Source organism: Silurus aristotelis (assembly GCF_946808225.1).
Source record: "Silurus aristotelis genome assembly, chromosome: 5".
NCBI classification, from domain to species: domain Eukaryota; kingdom Metazoa; phylum Chordata; class Actinopteri; order Siluriformes; family Siluridae; genus Silurus; species Silurus aristotelis.
In genome coordinates, this window is record NC_139578.1 from 23543121 (window position 1) to 23558865 (window position 15745).

The 15745-nt window shown below is 39.2% G+C and overlaps 1 protein-coding gene across 3 annotated transcripts in view; it reads left to right on the forward strand.

Annotated features, from left to right (window-relative positions):
* Positions 1-15745, forward strand: part of htr2cl1 (5-hydroxytryptamine (serotonin) receptor 2C, G protein-coupled-like 1) — a 142117-nt gene that overhangs the window by 115263 nt on the left and 11109 nt on the right. For all 3 annotated transcript variants that reach the window (XM_083541501.1, XM_083541499.1, XM_083541500.1), the window contains one exon: positions 1823-2438. In XM_083541501.1, the coding sequence (XP_083397627.1) occupies positions 2051-2438 (388 nt within the window). In that variant the 5' untranslated portion in view covers positions 1823-2050. The remainder of the gene's footprint in view (positions 1-1822; positions 2439-15745) is intronic.

Genomic DNA, 15745 nt, shown 5'->3' on the forward strand with positions numbered 1-15745 from the left:
AAGTCGACAACACTGATTCAACCAAAGGGAAACTATTGCATCTCTAATGTTTACAAAAGCATCAGCTATAACAACGTGTTCTGTTGTTGCTTTTCTCTGGACCATTTTTCAGAGTTTTTTGCAGGTTTATATTTGGTGTGCATCTTTCGCTATATGAACAAAATACAATGTATTTGATATGACTTGTTTTTCTTCATATTTGTCCTTATAATCAGTGAGACTGCTATTAAAGAGATGAATGTTCTCTTTTAGCCAGGTGCTCTGGTGTGTTTTTTTTTTCTTGATGCTCCCCTCGCTCACACTTTGTAATAAATGGAAGGTTATTCTAGGCCAACAGAGGAGTTATCATATAGTTATAATTATTTATTCTTAAGCCACGGTTCTTTTTGACCTTTGTTGCCTTTATCTCTTCCCTCCACTCCAACCACTCTGACGAGAGAATAAGCACGAAACTGGAACATCAAAACAGAAGTACATCAAAACCGTTGGTGAGGTGTAGGATATAGAAAACCACTTACAAAAACTGTATATCACGGCTGTGTGGTTCCCATTGGGAACAAAAAAAATACACATTTTAGCTTTGGTTTAAAGACTCGATACAGACCTTCCAATATGTTTTATACATAGGATTTTTTTTATGTCAGTGGACTGAATTTTGCAGATAAGTGTTTGAGTAAAAAATGACCTGTGTGACCTTGTGAAATTGATTTTTTTGTCCCCCTCCTCATCTGTCTGGAGTTCTCGGAGACCCTGGGCGCTTGTTTGCTCAATGCAGTATTGGGAGATTTGTTGTTTAGGTAGAGGAACGAATAGTAAAATAATAAAAAAGATGAAAGAATAATAAAAATGAGTGACATGAAGTTGTAAAAAGCCAGTCATCCGGGTCGTGTGTAAAAAAAATAATAATAATAATATATTGGCTAAAATTTTTCGGTGAACTGTTCTATTTACTTGCTCATTGCTGAGAATGTCCAAAAGCAATTAACTATCACAGAAGTCTACAATGGATAATTGAGACCTCCCACTATGAACTCATATTGTTGTTGTTGTTGTTGTTGTTGTTGTTGAGTGAGCATTCTGACTAATCTCAGACACGCCAGATGACAATTGTGAGTGTTTTAATGAATCACAGCAATCCAAAGATCCAACACGTGTACATTATATCGCTAGACCAACCCTTAACCCTGTCAGATTAGTGATTTTTAAAGACACTGTAAAGCATATAATCGCTGTAAATTTCACTGTAATCTTCTTTTAGCATTTTGTCCATATCATAGAGTCTTGCTATGGATTTATTACAGCATTCAACGACGAGGCATTCACTGATGCATATAATACTGTAATATCTTGGGACTGAGGTTAACTGCAGGTGTACTTACATGACCAGGAAGCTTATTTGATTGGATAAAATGGCATAATAATGACCAGTGGTGCATATGGCCAATTATATTGTCAATCACTACACTGCAGCTCTAGACGGTCACCCTGAAGTATTCTGTGGTAATTAAAAATAAAATGACCTGCATTTCTCCCCGTAATTAACACACAGACCCGAGGTAATGGTGGCTCGTGTAGTGCTAATCCACTTTTAACATATCTACCTTAAAGACTCGATTAACCTTCACTGGTGTGGTGTAAATAGACTCATTTGCACAATAAGATGAATGCGCAATTTAATTTTGATTTCAACTGGTCTACTTATATGCATCTCATTTACAAAAAGGAAACGAATCTCAGGTTCTACCTTTATTACGCACTGAGCAATCAACCTAATCCATGATCACGTTCTTATTGCAGTTATATTTCTTTGTCCTTTTTTCAGATATTGTCTCCAAGGCCAAGTTTGTACCATGAAGATGAAAGCACAATGGCGGTGCCTAATTCTATAGACATCCCCTTCACATCGCGACGCCTGTGGGTTGTTCATCGATAATTGGTTCATCGCACTAGTCAGCTTCGGGCTCTGGCACTCATACATGAGTGTAAGAGTCTGTCCCAAGCACATCACAAGCAGCTAGTGAGCACAAGGTAGACGTGCAGCTGTTTAAGGATGGGGGCTCTAGCAGGACCGTTATTGGGTGGCTTCAGCTCCACCACTGCCTCTGTGGACATCAGTGGCTGGATGACGTGGCCTGGGAACACCACCATAAGCCTGAACCAGAGCCTGTTCTGGACCGACCCCAGCTCCACCCTTTCCTCCAACTCGTCTTCCAGTCAGGGCATAGCCAAGAAATCGATCAAAGAGAAGAACTGGCCTGCACTGCTTATACTCATTATCATCCTGCTTACCATAGGAGGGAACATTCTTGTCATTATGGCTGTATCGCTGGAGAAGAAGCTCCAGAATGCCACCAATTTCTTCCTGAGGTCTTTGGCTGTGGCGGACATGTTGGTTGGCATCCTAGTAATGCCCATCTCACTCATTAACATCCTGTATGGTGAGTAGCAGCATGCACGCTTTCAGCTTAGCACTCTTCTTAGTGCTTGATTTTGTTCTGTTTCTCATAAAATTATTTTGAACAGTGCTTTCAAGCTTCTCTAATTGCTAAACCGTAGACAATGTGTCCATGATGGGATCCTTAGGGGTTTCTGAAACTGAATTCCTGCTATTTTGGTATTTGTTGGATTTTTTTTTTTTTTTTTTTTTTTCACTTCCTACAGTTTTTACATTTATTCATCATAATCCTCCTCCAGAATATGACACCAGAAAACAAGGCGACGCTATCTAATCAGAACAGGTTACACTACATAAATTGCAAATCTTCCATGACTAATTAAATGGGTGATTTTTGAGAAGATCGTGTGAGTTCAGATTAGTAACAAGACTGTGGATGTCAGGAGATTTCACTTTTCATCGCAGTCCAGGAGTCAATAAATGACAATGCCATATGGGAGGCGGATGGTTTTTTCTGATTAGTCTGCATGTGGGCATTTATAACCGTGTGCATGTGTATGTAGGACAACTGTGAAGTATCCTGTATTCTGGTCACAATACGCAGTATTTTAATGAAGACAAGAATGCAATTGGATTGTGTTCATAGGAAAAAGGTGTAAAATCTGCACTCGTTTTGTTTTTGTTATTTATCATTTGAGGATTTATTTTCCTGTCCTCTTCGTCAAACATGGGAAAAGCGAAAATCCACATGGTTTGTCTTTATCCTTCAGATGAACACACGGGGAAAAAAAATGTGGCTGCTCAACCCAAATGATCTATTTGCGTTGAATTAACTAGTACTAGTACTGCATGATTAGGCTGGACATGGATGCAGAAGAAGTGGCAATTATTGATCTGTGTGCATAGTAGTGTAGCCCTTAAAGAGATATTGATCACTAACGGACCATTTAGGTTGTCAGTGCAAACAGGGTAACAGAAATCAAAGATGAAAAGGCATTACACATGCCGATTAACAAACCCCGTCGCCTAACGAATAAATGAAGGAGGAAATAAGCTCACACACACAGAAGTGGAGGTTTATTAATGAACGCTATGTATGCGGGACCATGCACACTGTGAGATGTGTTATCTCAGGCCTGACCATTAAAATGGACTGGCAGTTTTCTGATGGTTGATAATCTGTCCAGAGAACAGCCATCATTTGCTGGAATAATCACAGACACAAACACACACAAAAATAGCCTGCGCTTATGCCAGTTAATAGCAGATATGCTTTGAAAGATACCTGGACTGCACCTTAACATGATGGGTAGCTTTTATATACAATCATCAGGGTGATATTGGAGGTCATTTCAATCAGCTTTATCACTGAGTATCTGTGTGTGTGTGTGTGTGTGTGTGTGTGTGTGTGTGTGTGTGTGTGTGTGTGTGTGTGTGTGTGTGTGTGTGTGTGTGTGTGTGTGTGTGTGAGCATACATGTGAAACTACCTGTCAGTGAGCACACCATAGGTCAGTGTATTATCTTGTGGAATCCCAGAAATGATAGGGCAGAGTTATAGCCTTGCTGAAAGAATAAGCAGATTATTAGTGTGCATACAAGAAAGAAAGAAAGAAAGAAAGAAAGAAAGAAAGAAAGAAAGAAAGAAAGAAAGAAAGAAAGAAAGAAAGAAAGAAAGAAAGAAAGAAAGAAAGAAAGAAAGAAAGAAAGAAAGAAAGAAAGAAAGAAAGGATTTGATTACCTCATTATTTTGAGAGTATTTATACATTATTTCGATGTATTTGACAATATTTGGGACTTACTTAAACAATTGGCACATGCATAAATCTTTTTAAAATCGACTAATAATTAAAAAACAGTAATGCAGAATGCTATTACTTTAATGTTGGCAGTATTTATGAATTCTGTACGGTGGCCCGTGGGTGCAAAACAGATTAATAGTTCTTAAACGAAACTGAAAACACAGGAAACAGAAAATCCAAAACCATGAGAGCAAATTCAGAAACACGAAAGTGAATTAAAAAAAGACTTCTTCTTCTTCTTCTTCTTCTTCTTTCGGCTGCTCCCATTAGGGGTCGCCACAGCGGATCATCCGTCTCCATACCACCCTGTCCTCTACATCTGCCTCTTTCACACCAACTACCTGCATGTCTTCCCTCACCACATCCATAAACCTCCTCCTTGGCCTTCCTCTTTTCCTCCTACCTGGTGGCTCCATCCTCAGCATTCTTCTACCAATATAATTCATGTCCCTTCTCTGCACATGTCCAAACCATCTCAATCTCGCTTCCCTCACCTTGTCACCAAAACATCCTACATGCGTTGTCCCTCTAATAAACTCATTTCTAATCTTGTCCATCGTCGTCACTTCCAACGAAAACCTCAACATCTTCAGCTCTGCTACCTCCAGCTCCACCACCGGTCTTTTACTCAATGCCACTGTCTCTAATCCATACAACATCGCAGGTCTCACCACAGTCCTATAAACTTTCCCTTTCATTCTTGCAGATACCCTTCTATCACAAATCACTCCTGTCACTCTTCTCCACCCACTCCACCCTGCCTGCACTATTTTCTTTACTTCCCTAACACACTCTCCTTTACTTTGCACTGTTGACCCCAGGTACCTGAACTCCTCCACCTTCTCCACCTCTTTTCCCTGCAACCGCATCACTCCACTGCCCTCCCTCTCATTCACACACATGTACTCTGTCTTACTCCTACTGACTTTCATTCCTCTTCTCTCCAGCGCATATCTCCACCTCTCCAGGCTCTTCTCAACCTGCTCCCTACTCTCACCACAAATCACAATATCATCTGCAAACATCATAGTCCAGGGAGACTCCTGTCTGACCTTGTCCGTCAACCTGTCCATCACCACTGCAAACAGGAAAGGGCTCAGGGCCGATCCTTGATGCAGTCCAACCTTCACCCTGAACCAGTCTGTCTTTGCTACTGCACACTTCACACAGATGGTGACCTCTTCTCTCAGCCTGGCTTCCACTACTCTTTCCCATATCTTCATGGTGTGACTGATCAACTTAATTCCCCTGTAGTTACTGCAGGTCTGCACATCACCCTTATGCTTAAAGATCGGTACCAGCACACTCCTTCTCCATTCCTCAGGCATCTTCTCACCTTCCAAAATCCTGGTAAACGATCTGGTTAAAAACTCCACTGCCATCTCTCCTAAACATCTCCACGCTTCTACCGGTATGTCATCTGGTCCAACCGACTTTCCATTCTTCATCCTCTTAATCGCTGCTCTCACTTCCTCCTTACTAATCCTATCTACATCCTGCTTCACCAACTCCACATCATCCAACCCTCTCTCTCTCTGATTTTCCTCATTCATCAGCTGTTCAAAATACTCCCTCCATCTTCTCAACACACTCTCCTCACTAGTCAACACATTTCCCTCTCCATCCTTTATTGCTATAACTTGCAGTACATCCTTTCCAGCTCAGTCCCTCTGCCTGGCCAATCGGTACAAATCCTTTTCTCCTTCCTTAGTGTCCAACCTCTAATACAGCTCCTCATATGCCTTTTCCTTGGCTTTCGCCACATCCCTTTTTACCTGCTGCCGCATCTCCTTGTACTCCTGCCTACTTTTCTCATCACTCTGTCTATCCCACTTCTGTTTTGCCAACCTCTTTCTCCTTATGCTCTCCTGCACTTCTTCATTCCACCACCACGTCTTCTTGTCTTCCTTTCTATTTCCAGATGTCACACCAAGTACTTTTCTAGCTGCCTCCCTCATCACTCCTGCAGTAGTTTCCCAATCATCCAGCACCTCTTTACCACCACCGAGCCCCTGTCTGACCTCTTCCCTGAACCTCACACTACACTCTTCCTCCTTCAGTTTCCACCATCTTATTCTTCTTTCAGTCCTCACTCTCATCCTCTTCTTCTTTACCTCCAAAACCATCCTACAGACCACCATCCGATGCTGTCTAGCTACACTGTCCCCTGCCAACACCTTACAGTCTCCAATCTCCTTCAGGTTGCATCTCCTGCATAGCACATAGTCCACTTTATTCAGTGAAAACAAGCAGGCAGACTGTAAAATCTAAGAACAAGAAAGTTCAAGGACACATCAGGCATCTAGTCTATAATGCAATTTTTAATGCTGCTGCATAATCCAATTTTCATCCTTAGTCTTTGTGTTAAATAATGTATCGGTTTATTACAGAAAAATACTATGAAAAAAACATCTTATATAAAAATTTCAGTCACACCATAGAACAAGGGTTTTTTTTTTTTTTTTATATTTGTCATGTATGTCAGTGTGTTTGCCTATTGGAACAGAGAGAGATGTGTAGAGGTTGTTTTCTCTCCATCTCTCTCTCTCCCTCTTTCTAGTTCAGCTGCAAAACTAATAAAAAGTTCCTTCTTACTTTGCACTTAAACTTCAGGTCAAGCACGAGGTCACATACAACTCATTAAAGCTGTTTTAATTCAGTTCTCGTGGGGATTCTCTTATCTCTTCAAAGGATTCTGTTATTCGGTGTTTTACAAACCGTACAGATCGAAAGTGTGCGCCGTTCCGCTTGTAGGTCGTACCGAATATAAAAGATCAAATGTGGCTTTATCAGTAATAAAAATGTTTGCTTGTTAGAACAATTGCCATATATATCAGTAATAAATGATTGTAAGTTGTATTGGATTTTTGTGGGAGTGTGGTGTAGGATATACAGTGGTGTGACAAAGTGTTTGCTCCCTTCCTGGTTTCTTATTTTTTTGCATGTTTGTCACACTTTAATGTTTCAGATCATCAAACTAATTAAAATATTAGTAAAAGATAACACAAGAGAACACAACATGCAGTTTTTAAAGGAAGGTTTTTATTATTAAGGGAAAACAAAACCTAAAACTACATGACCCTGTGTGAAAAAGTGTTTGCCTCCTCTGTAAAAATGTTGTTTATCACACCTGAGTTGTATTTCTCAAGCCACACCCAGGCCTGATTACTGCCACACCTGTTCACAATCAAGAAATCTCTTAAATAGGACCTGCCTGACAAAGTAAAGTTGACCAAAAGATCCTCAAAAGCAAGACAGCATGCTGAGATTCAAAGAAGTTCAGAAACAAATGACAAAGAAAGTAATTGAGATCTGGAAAAGGTTATAAAGCCATTTCTAAAGCTTTGGGACTCCAGCGAACCACAGTGAGAGTTATTATTCACAAATAGCAAAAACGTGGAACAGTGGAGAACCTTCCCAGGAGTGGCCGGCCGACCAAGAGCACAGCGACGACTCATCCAAGAGATCACAAAAGACCCCACAACAACATCCAAAGAACTGCAGGCCTCACTTGCCTCATCAAGATGTTTTTTCTGGTAAAACTGGGACGAACATAAAGGCTCGTCTCAGTTTTACCAGAAAACATTTTGATGATCCCCAAGACTTTTGGGAAAATACTCTTTGGACTGATGAGACAAAAGTTTAACTTTTTGGAAGGTGTGTGTCCTGTTACGTTTGGCACAAAAGTAACACCGCATTTCAGAAAAAGAACATCATACCAACAGTATATGGTGGTGGTAGTGTGATGGTCTGGGGCTGTTTTGCTGCCGGGGCTGTTTTGCTGCTTTAGGACTTGGAAGACTTGCTGTGATAAATGGAAGCATGAATTCCGCTGTTTACCAAAAAATCCTAAAAGAGAATGTCTGTCCATCTGTTCATGACGTCAAGCGGAAGCGAACTTGGGTTCTGCATCAGGACAATGATCCAAAACACACCAGCAAGTCCACCTCTGAATGGCTGAAAGAAAAGCTCACATTTTATGCAAGTAATTATAGCTGGTGCATCAGGCACAGGTTGAAAGAGATCAGGATAAAAAACCCAACAAATCTGAACGAGTTAAAGTTGAGCTAATTAAATAAGGAAACCCCAGAAACCAAGCCTAAAATTAACACTCCATACAATTTAAAATATTTTTTATTTGTATACCACTTTTAACAATGAACATTGTTTTAAAACAGCTTTACAGAGACAACACAGTTATAAAAGAATGTATAAGTTTGTCCCTAATGGGAAAGCCAATGGTGACTATGGCAAGGAAAAACTCCCTAAAATGGCATGAGAAAGAAAACTTGAGAGGAACCAGACTCAAAAGGGAACCCAGACTCATCTGGGTGACACTGAATGTCTATTTATTGCATTCCATAATTGTTAAGCTGTGCAGTAAACAGTGCAGGTGAATTTACATTTAACGTATGTCACACACTTGTAAAGATATAAGGTCCACTTTATTTGAAAAGCACTTTAAAAGTAACAATAACTTCAACCCAATTTAAGATAAAGCAGCATGCTTAACCACCTAACTCTGATTGCTATATTCAGGTATTTTTTCTTCTCGCAGAATCACCATAGACTTTCATTATACATTCTATTATATGTTCAGAAAGCACATTATTATTAATCAAGAAATCTTATTTATATCTATCTATTTATCCGCCTGTCTATCTAGCTATCTGGCAAAAAATAAAATCAGTCAGGAAAGGAATCGATTGTCAGTCTGAGAGAGTTAAAGCAAACAGGAAGTACAAACTTCAAAAAGTAAAAACACAATGAAAGTGAGAATGAGAGAATGAATGTCGTTATTCGCATTGCCTTCCTCTTCAAAGATGTACGAGATGAAATGCAAGAACAGAGCAATCGATATGATCAGACGTCCTCATTCACTGTGGTGTCACTTTAAAGCGACGATGCTTGTTGACGAGCCGTCCCTCGTGCACACCTGTGACAGCACAGAACAGATCTACATACGAACAACAAAGTGCAAATTCAACTACAAACAATTGTAAGTGTGTGTTATCATTCAGATGTGTGTCAGGCACTGCAGTTAATGTTCATATCAAACCTCAGAGCAGATAAAAGCTTATCTCAGTGACTCGGTTGTTGGTGAGAGAGGGGTTACTTTTGAGTATTTGAGAAACAGCTGATCTCCCGCTCACACAGCTTACACAGAACGGTACAGGAAGCGGGAACTCTGCAAGTGGGAGACCTTGTTGATGAGCAAGTTGTTTGCAAACGACTTTCTTGCTGTTAAAAGATGTCCGCATGTTTGACCACCATGCTAAAGAAATCAATAGGAAGTGCTATCCCACTCCAAAGTACTTTATATATTTGTTCAATTCTTAGTCATTTCTTGACCTGTGCATTTTTTGTTAAGTCCTGTGGTGAAGACAGCATTGGAGAAATGCTACACACCCAACCTTAAACCAAATAGAAGACCACTTCATTTTTCAATCCTATCAGCTAACCGGAATTTGAGGCTATAAGTGACAGAAACTGGGTGGCTAAAGATAGAGATAAAAAACATCACATGTACAGTATACTGTGTTTTTTTCTTATTATTAGTTTTTGTAAGTATGTGCTTCATTTATCTACAGCAAGTCATCCATCATAGTCAGGCTCATGGTGAAAATGGCGCCCATCTGATCACTGGGTGTGAGGCAGGAAGATTTTTTTCCTGGATGTCCATCGGAGTGCATCATACACGTTCACATTTACACACATACCCAGAGGCAATACCCAGTCTGCCTAACTTGTCTTATCTTATTTTTGGACTCATAAAAAAGGACATTCTGTGTGTGAAAGTCAGCTTCATTCCGCTGTAAAGAATGGATTCCTTTTAAATCATGGCAATCTTTGATCAGCGTGATCATGTCACAATCTGAAGGACGTACCATTGTCTAGATTTTGGAGGTTTTAAAAAAAATATCTTTTCAGGGTGTAGGAAGAATGAGTACCGTGGTTGCAAATAAGACTTCAAACATAATCGGGACTAAAATAGGACATATATTTGGGAGCCAGATCAAAGCAGACCAGAAGCTAGTTCAAATGGATCAATAGCAATGTCTTTTTATGGACCAATTTTAGAGAGATGAGACTGGCACAGTCATTTCTATCCATGGATATCTTTGTTTACTGAGTTAGGATTCACTAAGCTTACACTAAACATGCAAGTTCACTTTTACTGTATATAAAACGAGCATGGTTATTACAACAGGGCACTCTTTACCAACTTTTGGTTTATTTTAAGAGTGTGACTAAGATCATTGAACCCTGTTTTATTTCATTTCCAGTTCTTTTCATTGGATATATTTAATTAAATTTTATTTATAAAGCACTTTCACCACTGGACACCCAAACAGCTTGCTGTTTACATAGTATCCCTGGATGGTCTTTCTGCTTCATTATGTGCATAATGCGTTAAGAAGCATAGTCTCCCTGTGTGCCCTTTATATCAGTGTCTCTTGAGCTGAAAATAGGCAGTGGCCAATATTACAACAGATGATCGACTACTACTTTTATCTGGCCTTATTGCAGACTTATTTTGAAGATACGCCCTGCGGCGACAAAGCGTCCGCCTCTCACCAACACAGCCTGCGAAATCATAAAGTGCTTCTTATCCTCTGTCAGTTACATCAATCATTCTTAAGTAAACAGAACAGAATTGTCTTGACTGGTTATTAATAATGTTTCAGAGGCCTCAGAAAGTGTGAGAAATATTGGTGAGCTGGCTGTTTTTAAATGAGTCGGTGTGGACAAAAGATTCATGCTGGGCTCCATGCAAGCAGAACAGCAGTAGCGTTATAAAAAGGCTGTCCATTCAAGAACCATTTTTCATTCGAGAACATTGGTAAATAACTATGCTGAATTATTACATCTAATGCATTCATTCTCAGCATCCCTGTCCTCCTGTTTGAACTGGCTTCATGATTTATTTGCTGCATTTGCTGTTTAGGACAGAGCCATTTTTTTTTCCCTAGAAAGAAATCTTTATCCACTGACCAATGGGCTGCAACTTGAGAAATGAACAGTCTTTTGAAGCAATGTAATGGGAATGCTGGAAATTACCATTTGTACAAGTTCTAAGCATTCACTGTCCAATGAGTCTTGGACATTTAAATTAGTGAGAGGGTTTGCTCTGTCACACCAGAAGGGCAGTTGGTAGCAGCTTCAGGATGGTTGAACCCCCTCGAATTACTGCTGGTCCAATTATGTGTTGCATTTTTAATCACCCCATTTGTAAAAAGAAAGATATAACCCTATTTGGTTTATGGTAGCATTTTATTGGCTAGCAGCTGCTACGGGGAAAAACAGGAGTAACCAATGGGGTCTATGCATATTTATTTCTATTTGTGTTTAAAAGCCAACTGGACAGCCGATTAAGTCCTAGAGTTCAGCTTGAGGGGGAGGTCGATCTGGTTTTATGAGATAAGATATCCATTTGTGGCATGTTATTTAGGTCATTTTCAGTCGAATTGTCGTGAGGGTATTTTATTTAAATGACAAATTCCGAATATCCCAGCCGCTCCTAACACTGCCTGGCATCCACCCCAGATGCATGAATGCATCAAATTTATCAATTTAATTGTACAGATCACACAATGATTTAGCATATTTTCCCATCATCCCCTTGAAATAAATGTCTGGCTATGCCGCTGGTATGCAGTCTTTCAAAACAAACAGCTGGGCAGCTTTCCAGCTTGCTCACATTGCTTTCTGTTGTGTTCTGCTCTTAAGCACATTAACACACGCTCAGATGTGCCACATTAGTCCAGAACTCCTCCCCCAGACACCACCCTCAGGCTACAGATTTATGCTAAAGTACACCGCCACCTGCTACTGCTGCAGCCTTAGTGATGGACATTGAGCTCAGTTTCAATAGCTTGAGTTCAAAATCTGTTAATCTACAGTAAGTAATTTTATGAGGACTCAAGCAGTAGTTTTCTTTAACTGCCCTATCAACATTATTGGATTTGAGCAAATAGCAATGAGTAACCCCATACCTACTGTAACAATAGCCTTAGGGAATAGTCCACTTTGAAGGAACCACATATTATTTTTTTTTAATTAATGAGATCTTAAATATAATCCAAAATAAAATAAAAATTCTCTTTGGTTAAGTCATACCTACATTACCCACAATACCAGTGGTAGCTAGTGGTGCCAGTGGAATTTAGGCCTCGCTTCATCTTTAACTAATGAGAGTGATGCAGCAGCGCTTTAGTATCTTAGTCTGTTTGGCTCTTATCATCTGTACACCCTGCTCCAACAGATCAGTTTTCAATGCTTTAAATTTCGTGCCATATTACTGCCATTATCACAGTAATGCTTGCCATCTCAATCTAACCAAGCCGAGTCTGATTTATCTCTATTGCATTGTGTCACTGCTTTGCATGTTGCATGTCCCTGGAAAATGGTGCATGAGAGAAGAATCTCTCTGTTTTCAATGAGACCATTACGACTGATACAGATCACATTAACATTAAACCGATTCACAGGTGAACTGAATTATACTGACTATCTCTTTACAATGACACCTGTGATGAGTGGGGGGCATACTATGCAAGTGAGTTCTCAGCAAGTGCGCAACAGTCTGTTCTTAAAGTTGTGTTAGAAGCCAGAAAAATGGGCAAACATGAGGATCTGTGCAACTTTGACAAAAGCTGAAATGTAATTGCTAGACAACTGGGTCAGAGCACCTCCAAAAAGACAGGCCTTTTCAGGTGTTCCTTGAATGCTTCGGTCAGTACCTATTAGAATTAGTCAAAGGAAAGATAGCCAGTGAACTGGTGACAGAGATATGGGTGCACAAAGATCAGTGATTTTGCATAGGGAGCAAAAGCTAGCTCATCTGGTATGGTCCCACAGATAAACTTCGGTTATTTTACTGAAAATACGCAGTGCATCACAGTTTGCTGTGTTTGGGTCTTGCAGTCAGAGAGCCCATGCTGACACCCCCTGTCCACTGCTGAGAGCAACTAAGGATTCAGTATGGGAAGAAAGGATTGTGCAAAGGATGCAATAGGGGAAGACAGCAAGGCTATGTGATGCTCTGGATAAGGTTCTGCTGGGAAGGTTTGGGTCACGTGGAAGCCTTTGACACCCACAACCTAGAATTGTTGTGGACCAATTACCACCATTCATGGCAGTAGTAATTGTTGTACCATTTCATAAAAAAGGAGCATTATTTTGGTGCAGTTAATGTTGCATGCACATATTTTCTGTTTCTTGCATTTACACTATAGTAATAACCTTATATCGTTATAATTTATGTCACATGCGGCTGGAGAATTCCCAGAGTAAGAATATCATTGTAGGGTGTAACAGACTGTTTTCTGTACATATGACAATAAGCTCTTAAATCTTAAAAAATCTGTCATAGATTCTGTCCCTCTTATACTTTACATGTTGTTTGTCAGTGCACTACTTTTTTTTTTTTGTCAAACATTCTTTCTGTGTAGAAATTACATGATTAAATGGAAATTCTTACAAAAGAGACATCATTATATCCTCTGTTTCTCACCTTTCTCTCCTCTCCTCTATTTCTTCTCAGTCCACCTTACTCCCTCTCTCTTTCTCTCTCTCTTGCTTTAATCTTATAATTCATTTGTGTATTAGAAGGCTGGAGTAGTGCTGTAATGACACAGAGCAGGGGGAGACCGTGGAAAAATCGTGAGTGAAATCTTGATCAGAGGGAGGAAAAATTGGAGCTGGTGGACATAATGTGTCTCATTGTCTATCTCGAGTGCTAAGTTCAGTGCGGGCTGTGTGTGCATCAATAGCCTAGACCTTGGTGGGAATGAAGCAAGCTTCATTGAAATCATGTGTGCAAGGACAGTTATGAAACAAGTCTCATACAACATGATTCTCTATTGCAGTGGTTTTCAGTCTTTGCAGTTAGGCAGACATATATTGGTCCTACAGCTGGTATGCAGGGAAAAAACTGCTAAAAATATTAGCCAGATTTATAGAGATATTAGAGTATTCTGATCTCATCTTTAGTAACTACTTTATCCTGGTCTGGGTTGTGGTGGATCTGAAGCCTATTCTGTTAACACTGAGGGCAAAGCAGAAAATACACCCTGACTAAATAACCCAAGGAGGTGGGAGGAACCAGAAACATAAAAAAAAAATGCTACATAAACACCACACAGACAGTAACCAATGATCAGGATTGAAACACTACCTGCTGTTCCGCTCGGAATATGAATATCCAATCTTTCTGAAAAACTATATAAGTAAAAAAAAAACATTCAAGATTGGCAGATTTACGTGAATAGTGATGATGAGAAATACTGACCTATGTGCTCAACAGTAATTATAGTCAAATCTAGGCTTTGTTATGTGATCCACAGCTCGTTCTTTAATCTATTATAATCTTTTTGATAAAGCCCATCATTGTAACTGCTTTAATTACATTTTAAGTCAGATGCTGTTGGTGCAGAAGCTTATGGAACATCATATGGTAAACTTTAATCAAGTGTCATCTTTGATTTCTCTTTCAATATGCTTGGCTTTTTTATTTTTACGCATGACAATTATTTTGTTGCAATAGTCTAATCTACATTACAGCTATTACAAAACACTTGTGTCTGTCTTTCAAAAAAAAAACCTGTAATGGTCTTAACAACAAATCATTGGTCAGAAAATCAAGAATTTGATCGAGTTGTCATTGTTTCATCAAGTATTAAACAGAGATAAAGTAAAGTATGTTTAGGAAAGCTGTTTGATTTGATTTCTTTCAAGCCTTAAACTTGTATAAACTTGTGGACAGCTTTTCACAGAAAAAGTTGATTTTGTTCCATTCATTGCTTGAGAGATTTAACAATTCGATGGGAAAATAATTTTTTTTTAGAACCCAGACTTTTCAATAGATTCTCAAAGAAAAGAAAAAAACACCATGATTTCATGTTTTTATGTTTGTGTTCAAGAAGACTAAATAAGTATATTTCCCTGTTTTTGGCTCTTCCCCAAACAGCCAAATTCAATATGTAAATGTGGCACAGGAGGTTTCAGGAGTGTATTTGATTCATTCCTCCTCATTTTCTAGCCAAGATTTGTTTTAAAATCCAATAAAAGCTTCATAGTTTGCCATTTTGTGACTTTTCCCTCTAGGAGCCTACTAGAATGAATATTTTGATTGTGAATAATTTCCAGAATTATTCTGCTAGATATCATGTCATAATCATGATTTTTCATGTTCCTGTTCCTTTTTACCACATGCATATTTTATTGTGCTTTTTTTATGAATATGGTGCAAACGTAGCTTTTTTTTGTGCGGAATAAAAACACAAATAACTTCTTTTCGTTCCTTTTTTTCTTCTCTTACACTCTTTTTCTAATTTATAGTTAACTGTGCAGAAAGAAAGAAAGGACATTAAATGAACTCTATAGGGTTTTTTTATGTTGAAGTCCTGATGGTAACTGATCTTTTCTCATTGGATTACAAAGTGTACAACATGAGCCTGATGGCTGATGATGTGTTTGTGGTAGTATTTACATGTGTAATGAACCTGCACTGCAGGATGTCTGCAAAGACTGAAGAAAAAGAAGCAC